We start from the raw sequence: 25843 nt of genomic DNA on the forward strand, positions 1-25843 counted from the left end.
TATTAAGTCATGGATCATACACACTTTCAAAACATAAAGTTCAAGTAATTCGATTGAGGAAGAATTAATCATGAACTGTAATTAAATGTACAGTATATCCAAGCACTTACAGAGCTTTAATGTTATCATTGGCAGATTATAACTAAATACTTGTGACTAATGAAATCACATTGATTTAATGATTTTTGAAAGGGGGGGAATCTAAATTCTCAATCCTAGATGCTTGGAAGGTGAGCGACTTTTCATTCTGTTTGTGAAAGAACTCTGCTATGCAGCTTGGGGCAATACCCTCAGTGCCACCCCCACTGTGCCCTGCCCCCACCTGCTGCTCCTTGCTGCCACCAGCTGCTTGCTGCCTCCTCCTGCTTTCCCACTGCTGCAACCTTGCATCCCTCCACAGCCATGCTTCCCTGCTGCTGCAGTCCACCCACAGCCTCATTGCCATGCCCTTACCACTACATCCGACCTGCTGATGCTCCGCAGCTGAATCCTGAGAAGTTTGAGTTGCTGTGGGTTGGTGGTTCCTTGGTCCTGGAATTCGCTGAGTAGCCTGTTCTGGAGGGGGTTGCACTTCCCTGAAGGAGCATAGCTTGGGTGTTCTCATTGATTCCACCTTATTGGATGCATAAGTGGCCGCAGTGTGGCAGAATGCTGCAGCTGGCAAGCAAAGCCCAGGCAAATAAGACTTGTAATAGGGCTTTGGTGGTCGTGGGACCTCAGTTGTGGGATAGTTTTCCCCCTAAAGTTAGCTGGATGCTGGCAATGGCTAGTTTATGGAAACATTCCTCTTCTGCCAGGCGTCTGAATCTTCAGTAAGGGCTTATTTATTGAGAGGGACCAAAGGAAGGATGTTGTATACAAAATTGAACCGTGAATTTCAGGTGCCTTGTTTTTGTGTAGTTTGTATGTTGTGACCTGGCCTGTGATCATTTTGTGATGAAGTTCAGAAACCTTAGCTGGTGCAGTATTCAACAGCCAGGTAGCTTTGAGCATCTAGCACCGATCTTGGTCCAACTGCCTTAGCTGCCAGTTAGTTCTGGGCCCAATTCAAAGTGCTGGTTTTGACGTATAAAGCCTTAAACCACCTGTCTCCTTGATCCTTGCCCATCCTGGCTTATAAAAGCTAACCGGGAAGGGCTGGGCGATGGGCTTTGCGGGTTGGTGAATGCTTCTCTCTGTGAGGGAGCCTTCCCAGACCCACTGAAAGAGGCAGTTATTAAACTGCTTCTTAAAAAACCATCTTTAGATGCGGCCAATGTGGCCAGCTATCGCCCAGTCTCGAATCTTCCATTCTTGGGCAAGGTGATTGAGCGAGTGATTGCTGAACAACTCCAGGCATCCCTGGTAGAAGCGGACCATTTGGATCCCTTCCAGTCGGGATTCAGGCCTCATCATGGGACTGAAACTGCCTTGGTCGCACTGGTTGATGGTCTCCGGTGGGCTAGGGACAAAGGTGAGAGCTGTTTCCTAGTTCTGCTGGATCTCTCAGCGGCTTTTGACACCACCGACCATAACATCTTCTGGACCGTCTAGAGGGGTTGGGAGCTGGGGGCACTGTCATGCAGTGGTTCCGCTCCTTCCTCCTGGGCCGTGTTCAGAGAGTGGTGGTGGGGGATGAGTGTTCAGACCCTTGGGCTCTCACTTGTGGGGTGCCTCAGGGTTCTGTCCCCTCCCGCATGCTTTTTAACATCTATATGCAGCCGCTGGGAGAGATAATCAGGGGGTTTGGGCTGGGTGTTCATCAGTATGCGGACGATACCCAGCTCTACCTCTCTTTCAAATCAGAACCAGTGAAGGCGGTGAAGGTCCTGTGTGAGTGCCTGGAGGCGGTTGGAGGATGGATGGCGACTAACAGATTGAGGTTGAATCCTGACAAGACAGAAGTACTGTTTGTGGGGGACAGGAGGCGGGCAGGTGTGAAGGACTCCCTGGTCCTGAATGGGGTAACTGTGCCCCTGAAGGACCAGGTGCACAGCCTGGGAGTCATTTTGGACTCACAGCTGTCCATGGAGGTGCAGGTCAATTCTGTGTCCAGGGCAGCTGTCTATCAGCTCCATCTGATACGCAGGCTGAGACCCTACCTGCCTATAGACTGTCTAGCCAGAGTGGTGTATGCTCTAGTTATCTCTCGCTTGGACTACTGCAATGCGCTCTACATGGGGCTACCTTTGAAGGTGACCCGGAAACTACAACTAATCCAGAATGCGGCAGCTAGACTGGTGACTGGGAGCGGCCGCCAAGACCACATAACACCGATCTTGAAAGATCTACATTGGCTCCCAGTAGGTTTCCGAGCACAATTCAAAGTGTTGGTGCTGACCTTTAAAGCCCTAAAGGAGGTCCATCGTTCTGCCCGGATACTGAGGTCCAGTGCCGAGGGCCTTCTGGCGGTTCCCTTGTTGTGAGAAGCCAAGTTGCAGGGAACCAGGCAGAGGGCCTTCTCGGTAGTGGCGCCCGCCCTGTGGAACGCCTTCCCATCAGATGTCAAAGAGAAAAACAGCTACCAGATTTTTAGAAGACATCTGAAGGCAGCCCTGTTTAGGGAAGCTTTTAATCTTTAATCAATTATTTTATTCTTCTGTTGTAAGCCGCCCAGAGTGGCTAGTGAAACCCAGCCAGATGGGCGGGGTATATAATAATAATAATAATAATAATAATAATAATAATAATAATAATAATAATAATAATAATATATTATTATTATTATTATTATTATTATTATTATTATTATTATTATTATTATTATTAATGGCTCAGGGCTGCAATTCCTCAGAGATCGCCTATCCTCATATGAACCAACCCGGACTGGGTGATTTTCGTCTGAGGCCCTTATTCATATGCATCCTCCAGAGGGTGGCAACATGAGAACCGGCCTTTTCTGCAGTGGCTCCCTGTTTGTGAAATGTTCTCCCCCGGGAAGTTCGCCTGGCCCCCTGTTGCATATATTTAGGTTCCAGGCAAAAACATTCCTCTTCTCCCAGGTCTTTGGCTAATTAAACAATCTATGGCCTTTTAATCTCTTTGGTTGCATGGTGTGTGTGTGTTATTGTTTTGTTTATTACTATGTCACATATTTTTGTCTTTTTATGCTGCAAACCACCCTGTGATCCTCGGTTGTAGAGCGGTGTATAAATTTAATAAATAGATATCTGTGTTTGCTGGGCAGCTGCATAAGCATTTTCTAATTCATGGTAGAGCATGTATTTTGCAGGTTAAATCCCTGGTATCTCTGGTTAGGGGTGTGAAAGACCTCAAACCCTGGAAAACTGCCACCTATTGGTGTCAACAGTACTAGATAGACCCTTTGGCTTGACTTGCTTGTTGTGTCACGAATTGCAGTCTTACCTGGCAGGTGGCAGGTAGCTGCCACCATTGAGCATAGTAGTTGCTGGGGTGGGTAGCTGGTTTTGGACTGGGAAGCCATGAGCGTGCTCAGCAGCAACAGACTGGGTTAAAATGCAACTGTCGGCAAAGAAGGACAACTCCTCATCAAGGTGGGAAAGAGGTTAAAGTAATCAAGTGTGCCCCAGCAGCAGCAACTGGACTCACCAGAGTAGTCTGATGAACACCAGTAGCACAGGTGCAGAAGCAGGACATTGTCTCATTATCAGTATGAACAGAGCAAGTGATTTGAGGGCAATAGCGCCCAATAGAGCTGGGCAATATATAGATATATCCCCCAAAACCGGTTTGAAGTCCTTATCGTGATAGCAGTTTCATAATTTTTGACCTGGCAATATACAGTATTGCGAATCATGTGTGTGTGTGTGTGCGTGCACATGCGCGATGCAAAAATGACAATGTAGGAAAAACCATAAAGCCAGCCAATGCCTCTACATAGCTCCATCTTTATTTCAGACATGGTGATATATCAGTATATCACGATGTTTAGCTGGTGGTATACTGTGAAGTTAAAAACCAGGTATCACCCAGCCCTACTGTTCACCTCTACATAGTTCCATCCTTATTTCAGGTGTCCTGATATATCAGTATATTGCGATGTTTCGCTGGTGATATATCACGATGTTGAAAACCAGATATCGCCCTGCCCTTGTGCCCAACCTCGGAGTATTCAGGGCCTTGTTATTTGTGGAACTTGACAGTATCGCTAATGAACACACACATTGTTTCCCTCCTTTCCCTCTTTTTGCAAGCTCTACGTTTTCCTCTGTCCTGCTGACATGATGTGGAAAGTTGCACAGTAGATGCTGCACCTTAATTTAAATGCGACCACCATCCATTGCTAAACTTCCTTCTGGACAAATTCTTCGGACAGGCCTCTTTTTGCCAACATCTGCATTAGTGTGAATCCTGCAAAAACAGAAGTTCTTTTTATAGACGTGTGCTTTGATTTACATTCTCTCTCTCTCTCTCTCTCTCTCTCTCTCTCTCTCTCTCTCTCATTCCCCCCCCACCCTTTATTTGGGTCTGGCAGCACCACTGTGCAGCAGTCCAGCTGCAGGATCTCGGGGATCACCAACAAGTGCTCGAGCAGCTGCAGCTCCAGTGAATCTGAGAGCAGTTCAGAATCCGACTCAGAGAGTGAAAGCAGTTCTACCGAGAGCGACAGCAAGAAGCCCTCTCATTACTCCAGCCCAGAGGTAAGGAGTTCTGCATCTTTCACTCCCGTTGAAACATAATGAGCAAGAAGTTAAGTTTCCAAATCAGTGGAACCTTTGTCCCAAGTAATGTGTTTAGTTAGGATCAAGGAGGTTTTATGCAGTGTTTTTTTTAATAATAAAAAAAGGAAAAACGGCGCCGGAACTCACCATGAAGTTGTTGCCGTAAGTGCCACACCTTTAACACACTTTTTACGTGGGGGGGGGAGGTGCCAGTACTGCAGAAAAAAGCACTGGTTTTATGTCGCATCTTGGTGGGTGGGTGCTACATGCCTTAAGTGTGACATTTCGTGTAGTTGAGGAATTGTGGGGGGGGAGCGCTTTTTAAAAATCCTTTTCAGCCCTGTTGCCTATTGGAAACACAAGGCAGCCTTGAGCCAGTAAGTCTATGAGACTAAAATAAAAGAATGCATATGCTTTTATGCAAATTTCAGAGCATGGCTGAGCACTGTGTGTGTTTAACAGCGTGTCCTATATGAAGTATGAATGCAATATATCCTATATTCCAGACACTCCCCCCCCCAAGCCTACTCATTGGTAAACACCACTCCTGTAGCGTTTCACTCCTGTGACAAAAGGACCACTCCCTTATGTGTCTGCTCCACTACACTACTGTTCCTAGTATACTTGCAGCTTCTAAACTGCAGTTTTATTCATTCATCTAAAACATTTATATACAGGGGTACCTCGGGTTACGTACCTGATCCGTTCCGGGGTGCCATTCGTAACCTGAAAAGTACGTAACCTGAACAGCATTTTCGTGCATGCGCAAAAACACGATAGCGTGCTTCTGCGCATGCATGGACTGCGCAAAATGCTTCTGCACATGCTCGTGGCGAACCTGGAAGTAAACACTTCCGGGTCCACCGCGTTCGTAACCCGAAAGTACGCAACCCGAAGTGTATGTAACCCGAGGTATGACTGTACTGCCTTTTATGAATGACTTTAAGGCCATTTAGAAAAAAAATGAAAAGCAAGTAGCAATATCAGCAAAGCAAACAGAAGATAATAGCTGGGACAAAATAATATATTTACACTGTATTCCTATACACCAACAAGGTGCACTCCAGACACCACTGAACTACAGCTCCCAATATTCCTGTTTTAGTTTGTGCCCAAAAAACCTGGACAACGCACCTTGCCCTGAACACTTTCCTGGGCAGCAAGTCCCATTGAACTCAGTGGGGGCCATTTCTGAATAGGCACTATGGGATTGTGCTGTTAAAAGAGATTAAAAATAGTTATTAAATATTAACAGCAAATGCCGGAATACTTCCTTTGGATGGGGCTTTGTGTTCCTGTTTCTGAATAAGTGTAACATCTGTTCAACCCTGCAACTCCACCTGAATTCAGTAGTTCACGTTTGTTTCTAAGGTCATTTGTTTCTGTTTGTAGTGGAGGAATACCATTAATCAATGCCTACACTATACTAATAAAAGTCATTAACTGTATATGTTGTCTTTCATACGGTTTCCTCCCTTTTCTATTCTGAGAGGAGCCCTAGTCAGTTATGGACAAACGTATGAAGGGTAGTTCTCTTTATGGAATCTCCACATACAAAGGCGGTGCACTTGTGAATATTAGATGCTGGTATTCAAGCCAGGAGACTATCCCCATCCCCATCATGTTTTGCTTGTGAGTGCTTGAGAAATCTGCTTGCCACTGTGGGAAATGAAGTGATGGGCATTCTATTATGATAATAGAATAGCTGCACTTTTTAGTTAAATAATATTTTTATTTGCTGGCCATGTAAAGAATTCCTTAAGAGTATAAAAGCACTGTAAAGTCTCTATAAGCTGGAGTGTTATGAAATGTTTCATTTTCCTAGCCTGAACAGCCATCGTCAAACAAGTGGCAGCTGGATAAATGGTTAAATAAGGTGACTTCACACAAAGCACCTATTCTGAACCAAAACGGACTGGAGCTCTTTCAGTGTTACAGCAAAGGGAAAGATGAAGGGCAAGACTGCGAACATTTACCCCCCATTTGCCAAACCAGTCTCAGAGATAAAGAGGTTAAGAATCCCAGCAAGGAGGAGCTGAGGCCTAGGACAGCTAACAAAGCCCCGGGGCATAAAGGAGGGAAGCAGAAATCGCCTCCTTTGGCTGCTGCCATTTCTGGAGATAGTGGTCCTCTGAGGAGGACAGCCTGCAAAAAACAGCCGAGAAGGACGGAGAGGACCTCTGGTGGTGATATCTTAAATGGCCATGCAGCTGATGATCTTGACTTGAACCAAGTACTTTTGGAAAACAATAGCACATGTGAACAACCTAAAACCAGGCCGTGCAACAACAAAGTTGAGCACAGGAAGGAAACACGTGCTGCCTGTGAAAAGAGGCGTACAAGGGGGTCAGGTAAAACAGCACCCAAATCCAAGGAATTTATCGAGACAGATTCTTCGTCTTCAACGTCCTCAGATACAGATTCTCAGTCAGAACAAGAGGATTACCCTTTACACAAGCCTCAGACTGTGATCTCAGCATCAGTTGGAAGTGACCAGAAGCTGAAGGACCCTGGGAATAATAATAATACCAACAAAGCAAACAGCAGTTGCAGTGCCTTTGGTTCAGTTAACACCAGGACTAGTAGCGATATAGCAAAGGAACTGGAAGAGCAGTTTTACACCCTGGTTCCATTCGGTCGGAACGAGCTCCTATCTCCCCTGAAAGACACAGACGAAGTGAAAGCACTTTGGGTCAAAATTGATTTGACTCTTTTGACCAGAATTCCACAGCACTTACCTGAGGAGCCGTTGCAAATTAATGCTGGAGTTAAAGAAGCAATCAGTATGCAGCACAACATTGTTACTGATCTGCCAGCGGAAAAGGTCATCCCCAAATCTAGAAGGAAACGCAAGGTAGGCTCCATAGATTTGTTTTTAATTTTTAAAGAGCTAAAGGGAAGTGCTTGGATTGCATCTAAAGTGTATGCCTGTGTAAGTTTCCTGGGTTGTATCCAGTGCTGGGTGAACAGAGTTCTACCTCACAACAGGACATCCATTTCCTCCTCTCACCTCGCCCCCTCATTCTCACAGTCTGCTCCAGAGGGCCCCACAAGTCTGTTGTGCCAACACAGCTGTAACATTGGGTCTACAGCCCTTATCCTTCAGTCATTATAGTGGCTCACAACATAGCCAAGGGTGGTGGAGGTAAAATTTAATCAGTTCACATTTTGCAAACCTACCAAATTCAAAACCAAAATGTGAACCGAAGCACAGCTGTCCTTTTAAGTTTGTCCTCCTCCAAATTCTGCAATGAAGTTCTTAAGCAAGTTTTTTTAATGTACGTATCATGAGTAACTGTGCACAGAAAAGAACATATTAGTGAAAACATTGTACAAAAACTGCTTGCAAAAAAAGTGCATATTAGGAAGAAAATGCCTCAAAATGTGTACAAACTTTGTGGGACCTTTAACGGAAAAAAGCAGCAAACTGAAGCAGGCATGGGTTAAACTGAAGTTAAGGATGGAAAAATGAGAAAGTAAGAGAAACCAAAACTGACAGATTCATCCATTCCTGTCTCTCTCTGCAAATGCAAATAAGATTCCATATATTTTAGGAGAAACCCCTAAATGGTCCCCTAAGAACTTTGAAAGCTATAAAGAGATTAGAATCTGGTTTTTTTTATAAAAAAAAGTAATGCAGATGAGGCCTACATTTCTGTTTAGCATACAGTTAATTTCTAATTTGACCCTAAAGTTAGAGTACCCATCTAATCAGGATCACCCAGCGTATTGGGGTTGTGCCCACATACCTACCCTCTCTAGAACAGTCTTGCTCCTGCTTGCTAAGATGGGGAGGTTGAGGCTGGCAGAAGAGTTGGGCTTTGTCAGGTCCCCCTGCCAACAGGACCTCGACATTTATCACATACACTTGATTTTCCCCAAAAGTCCTATATGCACTGGCGATTCGTTATGTGCTGGGGAGCAGTGATGGGGCAGGGATGAGGCCGAGTGAAATGGCGCTGAGGTCAGAGGAGCTGCAGGTTGGCAGGAGTCAATGTCAAGGAGTGCTATAGAAAGTAAACAATGTGCCCTTTAACTAATATAAAGAAATAAATGCTGACACAGGAGTTGTTGTTATGTTCCTAATTGTGAATAACTAACATGGCTTAATACTTAATATACAGTGGTACCTCTACTTACGAATTTAATGCGTTCCGAACGTACATTCGTAAGTTGAAAAAAATTGTAAGTCGAATGCCATAGGAATGCATTGGGAGAAAAAATTCGTAAGTAGAAGCAACCCTACCTAAAAATTCATAAGTAGAAAAAATCCTATCTAAACCGCATCCAAGATGGCGGACGGAGCTCCATTCGTAAGTAGAAACATTCGTAAGTAGAGTTATTCGTAAGTAGAAGTACCACTGTATGTATGTACACATACACACACACGAACACACGAACATGCATGCATGCATCCTACCAAAATATAAAATTTGTAAGCACTACAGTGTTCAATAAATAGTAATATTCAACATCTATACTATTACCTGCACAAATTGATATATGATGGACCCTTTTCTTCCCTTAGTATGAAAACGAGGAAGAAAACAGGGAGAGCAAGAAGATTCACACTGAGCAAGAGTGCTCTTCACATTTACTTGCTTCAGCCCAAGTTGCTTCCGCATCAAATAACTGTAATATGATTAAAAACAGGTATGTGTTTCTTGTGTTAGATGAGATTCGGTCTTTTAAAATTCAGTGTAAATGATACTTGGTATCTAAAGGGGAATGGTTTTGAATATTGGTGCAATTTACTGTCAAAATGTGTTAACTTCTACTTACAACTACTGGATTTTGTTCAAAATATTTATTTGTTGTTATGGCATATGAAAAAAATCTTAGCATTGTAAATATCTGCAGCAAAAAAAGGGCACATTGAACTGATTATTTAAAACTGCCACTTGGCTTGAGCCTTCAGGGTAGGACAGGATGCAATCATTTAAAACAATTTCTAGAGGTGTGGCATGCTGATAACTTCATCTTGATTGCCAGTGGCAGCGGTATAGCAATGCCAGCCTAGCCCTCGCAACGAAGCAGAGCAGGGCCACACTGAACCGCCTGCCTACCTGTTCAGGGGGAGCTCGACCAGATGGCTCTTGGCAGGCGGAGAGGAGCACTAGGTTGGGCTGCGCTGAGGTCGCCTGTGGGGTGTGTGTACCCAGGGGCACAACCCCCCTGGCACTTTCACACACACACACACACTACGCCTTGGTCAATGGCACTCATCACCTGACACTGCTATTCGAATGTCGCTGGATTCCTGTAGATGTCAATTTAAAAAAATGATCTTTTGTGAACCTTTTTAGTATGGTTGAAGTTGCAGTTCACACTAGTGCTACAAGAGAACCAGAATTATACAGTGGGAGATTTATTTGGGAAGTTGCCATCGCTCAACAGTAGAGCATGTTAAATGCATGAAGATAGTCCCAGCTTCTCCAGCTAAAAATAGCAGGTGATGGGAAACATTTCTGCCTGGCATCTTGGACAGTCATTTTGAAACAGATACAGTAGTAGTACTGGGCTGAGTGATCCAGTGGCCTGACTCTGTTTAAGGCAGATTCATATGTTGATATACTTCTTTTAGGGATTAGGTTTCGTGGGGTTTATTTATGGCAATTCATTGCAGGGCCTGTTGGTTCCTCCCTGAGGTCTGTTCCTCCCTAAGGCGGACAGGCATTTGCACAAGCTGCTTGTGTTGATGTCATCAGCATATGCCAGTGTCTAGGTGCCCCTCTCCATATTGTGTGTAAATTAAGAGAAGGTGACAAAATGACGCTGGCATGGCGCTAGAGAATTGTGACAGCAGTCACAAGTGGTGTTATGGCCATTAGGGAACAGTTAACTCAGCTGCGATACTACATGACTTGAACAATTAGGACTGTGCTTATCTCAAATTATGTGCAAGGAAGGGGGAAGATTTGCATTTCTCAATGAAAAATATTTATTCTGTGATGGGGAAAGAGATACTGTAGTTCCTTGAGGGATTTGGGGTGGTGGATCTACTTAATAGACATTTTCCTTGTACAGATGATGTAATTTGAAGTTCACTATCTCGAAAATTAAAGCCTTTAAAAAAATTTTTTTAAAATCGAGAATGCTAGAGAAATGAAAAACCATATTATAAACTCAGAGCTAGCAGACTGTTCAGTCCACAGTCTTACCCTGCCATGTTGTCTTCCAGCTAGACTATTATGTTTAATGGGTATTTCTTACCTCTTTATAGATGCAATAGAGCACAATATGTGCTTAATCTAGTCAGAAAAAAATATGGGGCAAAATATACTTCGTTTTATAGCACTGTTTTAGTGTTCTAAGTTAATTTAGCAGGTCCTCTCTCTGTTCATTAATTTATCTTATTAGTCTTTAAAATCTGGAAGCACCATGCTTCATAATTTAGAAGCTTTTTTATAGGTCATCATCCAGCATTTAGCCTACTCCAACGTGGACATGTGTAAAATGTAAAACCGTGCTTCCGAAACAGTGCTCTGCTGTTAGTTTAAAATGCAAACATTTTAATATGCACTTTCCCTCCTCTTGTAAATGTGCACTTTTTGTAAGGAGTGCAAAGAGCTTCAGCATGGCTGCCTCACCTGCAGCAGTGCTATCATCCCATTGTGTTACCGGAGGATTAGCCTTGGGATCCCTTCCAAGTCTACAGTTATATGATTCTATGAAATGCTCCTTGCTCACAGCTTTTTTAAAACCAGTACTTAATTTATGCCCTTGTATGCCACACCTCCTTCATGGAGCTCAGGGTGGTGCACCTACTCCCTCCTACAGTGTGGTGTAGTGGTTAAGAGCAGTAGACTCGTAATCTGGTGAGCCAGGTTCGCTTCCCCGCTCCTCCACATGCAGCTGCTGGGTGACCTTGGGCTAGTCACACTTCTCTGAAGTCTCTCAGCCCCACCCACCTCACAGAGTGTTTGTTGTGGGGGAGGAAGGGAAAGGAGAATGTGAGCCGCTTTGAGACTCTTTCGGGTAGTGATAAAGTGGGATATGAAATCCAAACTCTTCTCTTTTTCTTCTTCCTCACCCTCATTTTATCCTCACGATTGCCCTGTGGGACAGATTAGGCTGAAAGAGAGCAACTGGCCTAAGGTTATGCAGAGAGCACCATGACTTAGCAGGGATTCCATCCTAGTCTAACACTCTCATGCAGGAGGAGCTCACATGGTGCCCTCCCCTATTGACCATGCAGGCTGGGACTGATAGGAGCTGTAGTTCAGCAAGGTTTGTAGGACACGGCATCACTACTCCTGCCTTAACCATTATACAGCAGTAGTTCTTACAGCGCAATACATAGTTCTAGTTACAGGTAGGTAGCCGTGTTGGTCTGACGTAGTCGAAACAAAATAAAAGAATTCTTTCCAGTAGCACCTTAGAGACCAACTAAGTTCGTCATTGGTATGAGCTTTCGTGTGCATGCAAATAGTGTGCATGCACACGAAAGCTCATACCAATGACGAACTTAGTTGGTCTCTAAGGTGCTACTGGAAGGAATTTTTTTTATTTTGTTTCAGTGCAATACATGTTCATTTCAAAGTAGGTCTCACTGAGTTCAGTGGGGTTACTCCTAGGTAAATGGGGACAGGATTTCAGTCTTAACCATTTTCTTATAAATAAAATGATAGAAAGCCCTCAGCTTTTAAAAATACATATTTCAATAAGCATTTATATGTGAAAACGTTGTGCAGATTTTGTTGTTGTTGTTTAAAAAATGGCACAGGCAGGAAATAAACTGATTTCTCTATCCCTAACCCAATATTAATGTCCTACACTTGTGTTCTGGTCTTGAAATCTGGTTCTGCCACTTAATAATGTTACTCTGGGTCAGAATGTCTAGGCCATAATGTGGCTGTGAAACAGAAACAAATGATAAAAATTATCATCTGTTGAACTTTGCTCTAGGAGCAATAAGTAATAGCATACTGCAGAATGCTGGAATGTTTTGATTTTGTGGAGAGAGCTGCACTTAGAGCATTGTAGTGCATATTTATCAATTTCCCTCTTTGTGCTCTTTTGGCTTTTTGCTCTTTACCAGCTCCATGAGGCTATATTTCGCTCTCCTCAAACCCTGAATCAAATTAAGTTAACAGCACTATCAGAACCTGGTCAGCAAGTTCAGAGAAATTCCAGCTACTTAGAAGCACATTTCTCCGTTTCAGTCCACATGAGGTTTATCAGCCTGATTTATGAAGTGTCACCTGTGATTGCAAAATAGTACTCAATAACCTAAACTTACTCTTAAAAGCGTCATCTTATTTTCCAACCATCTTTTAAAACAATATCTAGCAACTCTTCATTTCTGTTATAAGTACTTGGGTAGATACTAAGCACCGAATTGTAGTTTGCTTCTAGAACAAAAGAGAACAACAATCTAGAGCTTTGCTCCTCATACTGCAAAAGTTGTTTCCAGATGAAACAGTGGTCAGCAGAGTTAATCCTTCCAGTAATCTGAAACTGATAGTGTTCATAATTTATAAAATGTTTATTTCCTCCCAAGTGGCATTTGTGACCATCCATTACTATAATTTCCATTTCCAGCTTGGCAACACCAATAAATAAAAATGAGAGAATGCTTCGGTCGCCTGTTTCACCCATCTCTGATGCATCAAAGCACAAATTCCCTAGTGATGATCTAACTTCTTCTAGCAAGCCTCATGGTGGCAACCTATTTTCTTCCATATCCTCAATAAAAAAACACAAGAATGAGAGTCGATCCCACCTGCACCAAGGAGATTTCAATGTAAGTTTTGATAACGTATTTACCATAATAAGAGCATCTGTTGCTTTAAAAACCTGCCCATCTACTTTTGGTCTGTGAGTCCAATTAATGCCTGAGGTATGGTCATATATGGGTGGAGAGAGCCTTCTCAGTGGCGGTGCAGAGAGTGCATGCAAAATGCAGCTGGCCTCCCTCCTGGTGTTCTGATGCCATGCAACCTAAAAACCTGTTGCAGCAGCAAACCTTTGGTCTTAACTTAGTGCTTCCGTCACATTCATTTTTGTTAATTTCTATGCGCTAGTCATCTGTGTATTTTATTGTTGGTTTTTTAAAATGTGATTCTGCTTAATCTTCTTGTTGTTTAGCCGTGTTTTGACTTGAAATGAAAAGCCGATATATAAATCTGTAAAATAAGCACACATTTGAATAGCAAGATTAGCAACAATGTTGTCTGCATAATTATGTATGTGCAGCCCAAGCCTATGCACAAGAGGATGCAGGCATACAAGGTTACTCTCCTTTTTCCAATTCAGCGGCTTTCCTTGGATCATCCAAGCCACTTCTTAATCAAGGAGCAGTTAAAAGTTGCTCTTCTTCATTCAGTGGATCAAACATTTCTATGTGTTTTCATGTTACGACTGCAGAGTTTAATTTATTAACCTATGGGGGAAAACTTGCTATCTATTAGAAAGTTACCCCAATTAATCAGGCAGCAGATTATTTTTTTAAGGTTTCATAAAAATAATTAACCTTTTTATTACAAAAAAGCTGCTGCATGCTTAATTTATAGTTAAGAATACTTTAAAAGGGAAAAATGAGTGAATTTGTAACTGATTTCTGATTGCCTCCTTTACTATTTCTTCAGAAAGCAATGTACATCAATTCGGAAAATTCTGTACTCTGTAGCAAGGCACATTGCCAAAAGGAGCCCTGGTCACCTGTATCTATTATGCACAAAGACTGTAGAAGAACAAAGCTTATCTTCAATGATGGGTGAGTAGAGGGGGGGGGGTTTCCTCTAGAGATTCATGTTTCATTCCCTCTATTTCTGATGTTCAGGCTGCGAGTGTTGCTGCTTTTGTGAAGGGAAGGTGGTAATTACATACTTTCTCTATAATAAGAAAACTCAGTTCTCCTCCAGTTGTTCGTCTACAGCAGTTCCACTGCCACCATTCAATCTCCCTTCTGAACGTCCCATTCTGAACCCTTAGCTCACCAGTAACCCAGTAACTGGCGTGGTTCACAGCACAGCCATATACAGAGGTACTCTGCTTAATAAAGATAAATCTACATTTATCTATTACAAGTTTGCTCTTGCCTGTCAAAAATACTTGCTCTCTAACATATTTTTTTGTTCATTTAATAAATGTATTGCCAATTTGATGATTCGTAACTGAATATGTGAACTAGCGCCATTGAAAAGCATTGTTTTTTATTCAACATTGGATAATACATGGTGATGAGACACCACACATTCTTCTGTCAGCAGGTGGTAAACACATCTGTGTGAACTCATCCTAAGACTTCCATACTCAGGGCATGACCTGAATCAGCTGAGAACCAGTTTTATTGTGTTTTAGTATACAGTATGCACTAGAGTCTGCTGTGATGGAGGGTTTTTTAAATGAGTCTCTCTAAATAACGTCCGGATATGCATTTCTCCAAATTTATTGAAAATAAGTTTGTTTATGCTGTTTATTGAGATTTTATTAGTGTTTTTAATGAACCCTTGTAAAATTCTATTCTGCAGTGAAATATAAGATACGGCCCGTGTAAATTGACAAGAAAACACAACAGCTTTGTGAAATTAAATATGTCAGTTAGGAGAAAAACGAGTATTTGAATGAAGCTAACAATTAAATTTCTATATTACAATTTAAGCTGCAGTGCGCTCAGTAAATACATAGCATTGACATCAGGATATATTTGTTTCTTTACATACTTGTATTTTTATTTAAATAAATACTTTTGTATATCCAAAAAAACACCCCTGCCACATGAATTTAATTCCCCTCCCCATCTACCTGCATAATTTATAACAAATTGCAAGACAGTCTAAAACCAGTTATTTTAGAATAATTCAAAGTGAATACTGCTGCCGTACCAACTTATATGTGTCTGACTGTCTGTAGAAGATAGCAAGTAGTAGAAATGCTTTATTTCTTGCTGTCTTGGAGCAATGTTTTAGAGGAATTGGTAGCAATACAGCTAAAAGTACTTCTTTATAGATAGGCAGTAAATTGTTTGATAATTTCAGCCTCGATTAACCTCGGATATTGTGTGGAGATTGCCCTTGTTAAAGTGAGTACAAAGTTTTAGAGCTTTTTGTGGAGAGATCATTCAACATGTGTAGTCTGACCTGTCATTGTTCATAATACCAATTATAAATACTAATTAGAAACATTTTGAGCCAATACGTTTTTGTCCCCGATATGTTTTTAATCATCCTACACAAGAATGAAGGACCTCTTCTGTTTGTCTGATTTAAAATGTATTTTGCAAAGTTATGATTATTGCTGTGATTAGCTCTTTCAAGGGTTCACGCTAGAAATTATTCTTAAAGCAAATAACCTATTAACAGTTATTCCTTAAAGAGGCAATGTCTGCAATCGTTTTGGGAGACTCAAAACCTCATTCTGTGGCCTGCTGATCTGGTATAATAGTTCACAGAATTGGGCTTGATTTGCATATTAATAGCTACTATCTTCCCACTAAGGGATATTGCAAGAAATCAAATGGGGTGCTCGCTTCTTATGAATAGGTCCAAATCAAACAGGACTCTACTCACAGGCTTCTATGAGCAGACTCTCCTTGAAATAAACCACAAGTGCCCTTCACCACCATCTCCCTCTTTCTTTATCCCTGGGACCCAGTTACTTCCCATGAAACCCTTGGGGCAGAAAAAGGAGACATCTGGTGGCGGAGGCACTCTGCAGCTGGTAGCCAGGTCCCCAGTGGATTATTTTCCACCAGAGATGGTATTGGGACTACAGATTCCAGCAGTCCTGGTAGGAAACAGATAACACTGCTGTCAATTTCTGCCAGCCAAAGGCCATCAGAGCCTTTTCTTAGAACAGCTTCTTGGATTTCTGGTGCTGTACATAGGACAAGCAGCCAGCTTTTCTTCACTTGCATCTACCATGATTTCCAGCAGCCATTTCCAACACTCGAATGAACTGTAAGATAGTGGCTGGGAGAGATGGGGAAGCCGTGCTTGCTTGACCTCCTGGCAGGTGTGTCACTGGAGAGCAGGAGGGGAAGGCGGCAGGGAGGTTGGCTCTGTGCAGACACACTGGTGAAGCCGTTAGGATGTTCCTGCCAGTGCATTTGCAGAGTGCTGGCCTCCCTGCACCTTGCCCCTCGCAGTAAGCAGAAGTGACCCATCTGCGGGGAGGTCGGGTAAGCACCTCCGCCTCAACCCACCATCCTCTGCTGGCAAGATTGCTTGCCAGTTGGCAGTCTAGACATCTGCACTGTTCCTTTCTCCTTAACATAAACAACATAACAGTGGCTTCCTCTCCTAGTTTTTCCTGTTGTCTACCCCTTACATTCATCTTCTTTGTGCCATATTTTGAAGCCCAGGTAGTTACAGCGGGGGAGTGGGATACTTTCCTTGTATGTTTAACTATGGATCTCTTGGTTACAATCTAGTAATCCTATGGTGTCAGGAAACAACAGGTGCATTGAGGAATAAGAGCATAACAACAACAACAACAACAACAACAACAACAACAACAACAACAACAACAACACTCAGATTTACTTACTACACTTGACCTTAGCCAAATGGCCAAGAAGTGATTTTGCCGCCGAAGTACATTACAGGATCCTGCCCCTGTAGGAGACCTAGAGATGTAAAATAGATTGCTAGCCTCCCCTCCCTTTTGGCAAATGACTGTACTGATGGGTTGGTGATGTGATCGTACTGGACTATTTATTTTAAATGTTTGTAAATAATGCCAATAAAGGTTTTGGTTGATTGATTGATTTACTTACATGTTGTTTTTAGGGCTTATTCCATAGTGTCGTGTTTGAAACTCCAATCGAAATTTGAGAATGCATGAAATGCATTTTATCAGCATATATTTGTTTCTTTTGAAATAAACCATTAAGGACTTTTCTTTTAAACAGATATAGCTGGAAAAAAAAGAATATTCAACAAATCTAGTAACTCAAATCATTTATGCTGTGTTGCATTCTAGGCCACACAATGTGGAACACTTTATGCAAGAAGCTAAAAGGAAGAAGCATAAAGCGGATGCGATGGTAAGAACAAGTCAGTTTTTGACGCCTTATTTCAGAATACCTGTGTAATGCAACTTCTTCATCAAGGAAAGTTAAGTAGTGGTGTTTTTTAAAAAAAGAAAAAAAAGATGATAACTAGCTTTATTAGTAAGGGATGTTATGTGTGTAGTTCAGTATGCCTTAAAGCAGGCATCCCCAAACTTCGGCCCTCCAGATGTTTTGGACTACAATTCCCATCTTCCCCAACCACTGGTCCTGTTAGCTAGGGATCATGGGAGTTGTAGGCCAAAACATCTGGAGGGCCGCAGTTTGGGGATGCCTGCCTTAAAGTAATCTGAGATTAATTAGTTGATACATTCTTGGATAAATTAAAATTTGATTCCTTCCATTCACAAAAAACTCTTTGATCCAGTGGAGGCTTCTGTGAACAGACGGAAGAAGGCCTTCATTGGTTGGTTTGCTCCCAAATTTCATTTTTCTCTGCAGCCCACTGGGCCCTCTCCAATCTGTTCTTGAAGATTGTGAAACTGTCTGCAGCAGCATAGGAGGTAGCTTGGGGCGGGAGGCCAGGAGGACCTGTGGTCGAAAGGGAGAATTTATGAAAATCACATCCCTGCCTATTCACAAAAGCCTTGGATGGATCAAATAACCTCCTGTGATTGGAAGGACAGCATTGGATACAACCCATTGAATATATGCACCTGTTTTATGCCTAATCCTCACCTGTTGATCTCGGTGGACCTTGTTTCCAACAGTGGTCAGCGAAGGTAGGCAAGGGCAGACTCTTGCACATTGCTTCATGACATCAAGTTCCACTGCTGCTTGCCGGGAGTGGAAGGGAGCTTGCTGATAATGGCTTCAGAACCAAAACACATAGCATTGCCTTTTGTTAGATGGCAAAAATTATAGGTTTTAATTTAACTAGTCTGATTTTTTATATAATGTTAAATGAAACCATTTTGTTCGTAATTATCCATTAGAATAAACCAGAGGCTTCAATTTGTTTTTATTTGGAGGTTTTGTTTTGTTTTGCTATATACTGCTAATTTTACAAACACATAAATGCACACAAGTGAGATATATGTGTGTGTGTGTGTGTGTGTGTGCGCGCGCATGCATATATTAGCCCTGCTTAAATTCTGTCCATTAAATTTCCTTTTTCTTCTCAGTCTTTTGCTTAGTTCTGTTTCTGTTTTAACTTTTATTTATTTACCTTGAAATTACGCTGCTATCTATAACATTTTCATAGTGAAATACATGCTTGAAAGCAACAAAAGAAAACTAATTCACTAACAGCTGAACATTTGGCAGTAAAAGAGCAGCAATATTTTAAAACAGCAAGAGTAGACAGCACCATGATTAGGAGCAAACAGTTCACATAAGTTCTCTGAAAGAGGAAGGCCTTCTGCCACTCCAGGAAACACAACAAGAAGGAAGCCATGTGAAGTCCTTTTGGAAGAAAATTCCACAGCATCAGGGTGGCAAATGAATATGTCCTGGTCTTTGTGGAAGCTAATCTAGTTGGGAGATGGAATCTGTTGCAGGACCTTCTCAAAAGGTGTTAAGGCAGAGGGAAGACTCACTTCGGAAGAGACATTCCTTGAGATAATCATGAGCCAACCCAATCAGGGCAATTGCTCTCCCACACTTAATATTTTATTTTAAAAGCATAACTAACCCTGGTTTTAATTTCATGTGTGGTTAAACCCTCAACTTGTATCAGCTCTAGGATGTGTATATAATGCTCTCCATTTGTTCTGATTGCTGGGTTTCTTGTCTTCAGGTGGAGAAATTTGGCAAGGCATTAAATTATGCTGAAGCTGCACTATCCTTTATTGAATGTGGAAATGCTATGGAACAAGGACCCATGGAATCCAAATCCCCCTACACAATGTATTCAGAAACAGTTGAACTTATTAGGTAAGATTGAGTAGGTTATTCTGACCATTGATTAGATCCTTTGTCAAGCATATATCTGAATACTTCTAAATATGGACAGCAATTGTAAGTAGTGAAATAGTAATAAGGGGCAATCCATTATAAGATCACTGAAGATTGCAATCCTGTGCACACTTACCTAGCAGTAAACCCCACTGAATTCAATGGGGCTTCCTCGTAAGTAGATACGTATAGGATAACACTGTCAGAAAACTTTTTAATTGCTAGGTCTAATCCTGCCTAAGTTACATTGTCATCAGAAAGTATCACTGTACATAGCGGTTATGAAGTTTGTTCAGGCACCTTTTGATTTTTAGAGAGATTTCTTCACTCAATGTGATTTTGTACCCTGCCAGAAAGAAATTGCACCAAAGATGCATTAAACTGGTGCTGTAAATTTAGACTTTACTAATGGGAGACATGATGTCCTTACACTCGTGTTTTTCTGCCTGCTTGGTGAGGGAGACAATTCAGAGAGAATTTTGCAAAAAGAAAAAGAAAAGTGCAAAGCTACCCTTAGTCTCTTCAGAAATTGCACCAATGCCCAAATTTAACTGCAATATTGTGTGCACACACCCCAGCTTGTGGAATTCATCATTTAGTTGAGATTCTTCCAGTACAGATGCAATGACCAATTTAAAGGAGGGGCTGAAAGTGTGCATTCCACACACTCAAAAGCTTGTGACTTGGTGCTAAGAGTTTTTAGAAGACCCAAATATCTTTTACAGATCTAGACTTCTCAAAATTTTCTGGGAAGAGGGATTAATCATTAAACTAGTCTGAGAACTCCAGCTCTGGGAGAGGAATAGTGGTCTTCTAACACCTCTCAGAACCCTTAACAAACTTTGTTTCCCAGGATTCTTTGCAAGAAGCCATGGCTGTTTAAAGTGGGATGGTATTGATTTAGATGCAGAGTGCAGATGAATAGCTATTTAAAGGCATTATTGTGCTGGACTAAAACTAGCCAGGCACATGGCCCCAGTGGCATTGAAAAGGAATTGCTACTTAAAAGAGGAGGGTAGAACATATTGATGGAAGAAGAAGAAGAAGAAGAAGAAGAAGAAGAAGAAGAAGAAGAAGAAGAAGAAGAAGAAGAAGAAGAAGAAGAAGAAGAAGAAGAAGAAGAAGAAGAAGAAGAAGACATGCTAAGGCTGTAATCTGGTGTAGAGGTAGCCAGCAGTAAGTCCCATTGAATTTAATGGGCCTTGCTTCTGAGAAGAATTCATTGAATTTTCTGCAATATGATATACAGAATTGTGCTGTAAATCCTCAAGTGCCATAAATCAGCCCAGCTCCATTATGATTGGACACTTATTATAAACATTCTTTGCCATTAATGCATGTTGACCTTATTTACTGTCCTTGTTCTTGCTTTTTTGAAGGTACGCTGTGAGGCTAAAACCCCACTCAGGCCCTAATGCTATTCCAGAAGAAAAACAGTTAACGACATTATGGTTAGTAAATTGCTATTTATTTGAAAGACTTGCTTTATTCTGTGACTCAGTGACTCATACCACTGAAGACTCCTGCTTCTTCCATTTATAAACTCATAAGTTATATTCAATGGTCAGGGATTTTTTTTAAAAAAAAACAAAAAAACCTTGCCCTCGCTTTGAAGGCTTGACTGTGACGTCTCTTGATTTTCTAAGTGGCAATGTCAAGTGTAGTGGCATACCATCCAACTTCAACACCCCATTCTCCCCACTCCCCATATTCATGTATTAAAATTCCCAGCTTGAACAAATTAGCTCCTGTGTATGTCTACCCAAAAGTAAGTCCCACTGAATTCAGTGAGACTTGCTCCAAGGTACGCGTGTACAGGATTGCAGCCTAAGTTTTCTTTTGACTGCAGTATTATATTATGTTAGTCCTAACACTTCTTAAACTAGCAAGCTTACAGGGACACAGCTTACAGGGACACAGGTGGCACAGTGGTCTAACCCACTGAGTGTCTTGGGCTTGTCGATCAGAAGGTTGGCAGTTCAAATCCCCGTGATGGGGTGAGCTCCCGTTGCTCTGTCCCAGCTCCTGCCAACCTAGCAGTTCAAAAGCACACCAGTGCAAGTAGATAAATAGGTACCACTGCGATGGGAAGGTAAAGGGCGTTTCTGTGCACTCTGTTTCCCGTCACGGTGTCGCATTGCGCCAGAAGTGGTTTAGTCAAACGCCAGCTCCCTCAACTTGAAAGTGAGATGAGTGCCACAACCCCATAGTTGCCTTTTACTGGACTTAACCGTCCAGGGGTCCTTTACCTTTTACATTACAGCTAATCCTATACATAAAATAAAATAAAAACCAAACAAAAAACCAAGCCCAAGCCAATGCATACCTAGTTGGTGGGGGTGTGTGTGTGTGAAAAACCTTTAAAACTTATCATGAGCATACCCAAGTCCTGCTCCACATACCAGCCTCTCCCATGAAGAAGTTGTTTACTGGGAAGCAAGGTTCCCCCCAAGCCTACCTAGGCTTCTAAAGAAAAGGGCAGATGGACCCTGCCACCCTCACCACAAGTAGCCATTCACCAGTGGGAAGGGTGCATACAAGAGTTTCTTCAGAGGATGGAGAGAAGAGTCCCACTACATGGCAGTCCCAATGGAAGCCTCTCAGTATGAAAACACTCCGAACTGTATGTGATCTTTCTAATCCACTAAATAGAGAGGTGTGTCTGGTTGCACATTTGTTTCTGAATAGCAGTGCTTGTTGTTGTTTATCGTTTAGTCGTGTCCGACTCATCGTGACCCCATGGACCAGAGCACGCCAGGCACTTCTGTCTTCCACTGTCCCTCGCAGTTTGGTCAAACTCATGTTCGTAGCTTCGAGAACACTGTCCAACCATCTCGTCCTCTGTCGTCCCCTTCTCCTAGTGCCCTCCATCTTTCCCAACATCAGGGTCTTTTCCAGGGAGTCTTCTCTTCTCATGAGGTGTCCAAAGTATTGGCGCCTCAGCTTCAGTTAGCACTCAGGGCTGATTTCCTTATGAATGGATAGGTTTGATCTTCTTGCACTCTTCTTGCACTCCATGGCACTCTCAAGAGTCTCCTCCAGCACCATAATTCAAAAGCATCCATTCTTCGGCGATCAGCCTTCTTTATGGTCCAGCTCTTACTTCCATACATCACTACTGGGAAAACCATAGCTTATACAGTGCTTAAACAACCAGGGCCATCTTAACTGTTGGTGCTAGGAGTGCATGGCACCCGGGTGCCGCGCTTTCAGGGGTGCCAGGCCGAGAGACCAGGGCGAGTGTTGGAGTCCAGGGAAGAGCCACCGCAGGCTCTTCTGCTGCAGACGGCTCTTCCCCACACTCCAACGCTTGCCCCCAAACTCGCACCAAGCCGCCCGCAGCAGAAGAGCCCGCGGCCCTCCGTTCAGCTGTCGGCTCTTGCCCCAACTGCATGGCAGATAACTCTTTCGGCGTTGTGCCTGGAGCGCCGTGTAACGTTGTGGGCGCTGCGCAACGCATCCTGTTTCATGCACCGAGCTGTGGGTTCCTTTGCTGGCTTTTCCACTGTCGGCGCACGGTCCCAGCACCGGCCAATGTGGGGTGCTAGTGCAGAATGACGGGGAATGCAAGCGGCAGCAGAGGAAACATCTCTGGACGGGATCAGCCATGCGCCGACAGTGCCGACGGCAGCAACAAAACCCGACAAATAGGCGCTATGAGTCACTGCCAAAAAGAACGGTTTTAGGGTGGTTCTCTCCCTTAAAAAAGGTCAACAACTTTGGGTTCCCCCCCCAAAAAAAAGGTCACCTAGGGGCACCAGGCGGATCTTTGCACCCCGGTGCGACATATGCTTAAGATGGACCTGTATACAACCCTTATTGCACTTTCTGGATGCATCTGTTTATATGGGTAGAAATGTGCAGCTCCATCCAAGTCTGCTAGTTCTTACATGTGTAGGTACCAGAGCTGGATCAGGGCCTATCCAGCAACAGAGACCTGCACGTGAAAGCAGTTTTGCACACTTTGCCCAGTATGGAAGCGCCTTTCGATGCACACCTGCAGCATAATGTTCCATCCGAGCCTTGTCGAACTGGATAGGACTTCATTTTTCATCTTAATAGGAATGCTCACCCACTGCTGATACACATGACGGATTGCTCTGAACTGCAGCTGGCACAGGGAGACTGTTTGTAAAGTTCTGGTGGCTTCTCAGCCTGTGATTTTACTATAATTTCAAATTGCATTTTATCGTTGTTTTGTTCATAGTTGATGTAAATTCTATTTAACATTTATACTGAAAATCAAGATCCGGACAGGTATTCCGCCCTTTTGCTCTGCAGGAGGTTTTTGTTCGTTCATTTGGTTTTTGCTTCCCTTAGTTTATTTTAAAATAAACTTCCAGATAAAATTACGTTGACTAATGTAGCTTTAAAGATAATATAACTTTCATTTGCTAGCACCTTTGGTGGAGAAAATTAATTGGTAGGAATTTTGTTTTAGTGACCTCGTGGGGGTTTTTTTTTGCGGGGTGGGGGGAGAGGGAGACTGGAGATTGTAAACAGTTCCATAGAGCTAGCAGCAGCACACCAGCAAGTGGGACTTAATCCAAATGCATAAAAGGTACTGCATCTCATTAAAAAGAAAGGTCAAACAGAGGGAAAGTGGAGGGAGGGTTCTCTCTTAGCAGCACTGAATAACAACTCCTAACTCACTGCTTGCCACATAGTGGATGAGTTGCTTTCATTTGCATATTCACTGTACCTGGGAAGGTTACAGGGTGAGAGTAATGACTTCAGGACTGTAATTCTATTGTGCAGCCTGGATTCATACAAAGCAAGCTGGGCAGAATGCCATGGAATTACAGTTATACTGTAGAGCCACCTATTTCATCTCCTAAGCAGAGGCTACCCTCTAGTGGAGATGAAAGGCGCATTGCAGTTCTTACAAGAAAAATAAAATGTGAAATGCATCCCATTCAGGGTATCTCCAGCATTTCATTGGGGGGGGGGCGTTCTTCAAAAGCATACCTGAACGTTAGATTTAGTGCAGCTAAAATAGATGAGAGGGTTCTACGAATTATTATTTTTTAAAGACACTGACTTTTCAGGTTTAGAAGATGACTGGGAAATGCCTTGAAAAGTGTGGGATGAGAACCAATACCCAATTAAGGACCAGATATAATCTACCAGGTGGCACTGTGGGACCCAGGTGGCGCTGTGGGTTAAACCACAGAGCCTAGGGCTTGCTGATCAGAAGGTCGGCGGTTCAAATCCCCGCAACGGGGTGAGCTCCCGTTGCTCTGGGACCAGCTCCTGCCAACCTAGCAGTTTGAAAGCACGTCAAAGTGCAAGTAGATAAATAGGTACCGCTCCGGCGGGAAGGTAAACAGCGTTTCCGTGCGCTGCTCTGGTTCGCCAGAAGCAGCTTTGTCATGCTGGCCATATGACCCAGAAGCTGTCTGCGGATAAACGCCGGCTCCCTCGGCCTATAGAGCGAGATGAGCGCCGCAACCCCAGAGTCGGACACAACTGGACCTGATGGTCAGGGGGCCCTTTACCCTTTACCTTTATAATCTACCCCATGCGTAATCTTTGTGCAAAGTGTATCTGTGGTATTGCACTCCTCATCAGAGGAGGACTAAGCCCTGAGTCAGGCTCCTTCTGGGTGCAAGCATCCTGGATCTAGTGAGGAGGTTGAGGAGGGCCTTCTACACCCAGGGTGAGTCCAGCCGCTGACATCAAGACCAATCAGGTCTCCTGCCGGAGGAAAAGGCAGTGCCTTAAACACCAGGTGCAAACCTGGCCCATCTGGAGAAGTGGTTGGCTATAGACAAGGGTTTTTCGGGAGTTAGGCCCTCCTCTCAAGGAGATGCACGGAGATAAATGAGTTGGCTGGCATCAGCTGAAGTTGGGGTGTGGTTCCAGTAGCTCCAGCTTAAAAACCCTAGGAGAAGCCATAGCTAGTGCGCCAGCATAAGCTGATGGTAGGTGTTCCATGGCACTGAAACCAGCTAGGCCTGTTGAAATAGATCTAATAAATATTCCAGTCTCTGAATCTGATCCTTAAGGAGGAGTGTGAACAGGCCAAAACAGTCCAATACCAGCAAATGGTAAAATTTGCTAGAGCCAATCAGAAGGATTGTCTAAATAGAGGAAGTACTGAGCAAATAGCATAAATGAATCATGAGCTACTGGCTTTTAGAGTTGTGTGAGCAGCATTTGCAGGTCTAGACTTCCAGATCTAGACCTCTCCGCCACAAGCAGAGGTTCCAAAGCTTCCACTGCAAATTGTCTTTAAGCGCATTTCAAAAATGTTGTAAATGTAAATCAACACACCGCTCTTAAACAACTAACAATGCAGTCCAGTTTT

At 43.0% G+C, this 25843-nt stretch overlaps 1 protein-coding gene across 5 annotated transcripts in view; it reads left to right on the forward strand.

Annotated features, from left to right (window-relative positions):
• Positions 1 to 25843, forward strand: part of AFF3 (ALF transcription elongation factor 3) — a 221233-nt gene that overhangs the window by 189673 nt on the left and 5717 nt on the right. For all 5 annotated transcript variants that reach the window (XM_035114249.3, XM_035114250.3, XM_088668625.1 and 2 more), the window contains 8 exons: positions 4436 to 4601; positions 6448 to 7476; positions 9151 to 9275; positions 13167 to 13368; positions 14213 to 14340; positions 17550 to 17613; positions 19376 to 19512; positions 20913 to 20984. In XM_035114249.3, the coding sequence (XP_034970140.3) occupies positions 4436 to 4601; positions 6448 to 7476; positions 9151 to 9275; positions 13167 to 13368; positions 14213 to 14340; positions 17550 to 17613; positions 19376 to 19512; positions 20913 to 20984 (1923 nt within the window). The remainder of the gene's footprint in view (positions 1 to 4435; positions 4602 to 6447; positions 7477 to 9150; positions 9276 to 13166; positions 13369 to 14212; positions 14341 to 17549; positions 17614 to 19375; positions 19513 to 20912; positions 20985 to 25843) is intronic.

This window comes from Zootoca vivipara, chromosome 4 (assembly GCF_965207765.1).
Source record: "Zootoca vivipara chromosome 4, rZooViv2.hap1.1, whole genome shotgun sequence".
NCBI classification, from domain to species: Eukaryota; Metazoa; Chordata; class Lepidosauria; order Squamata; family Lacertidae; genus Zootoca; species Zootoca vivipara.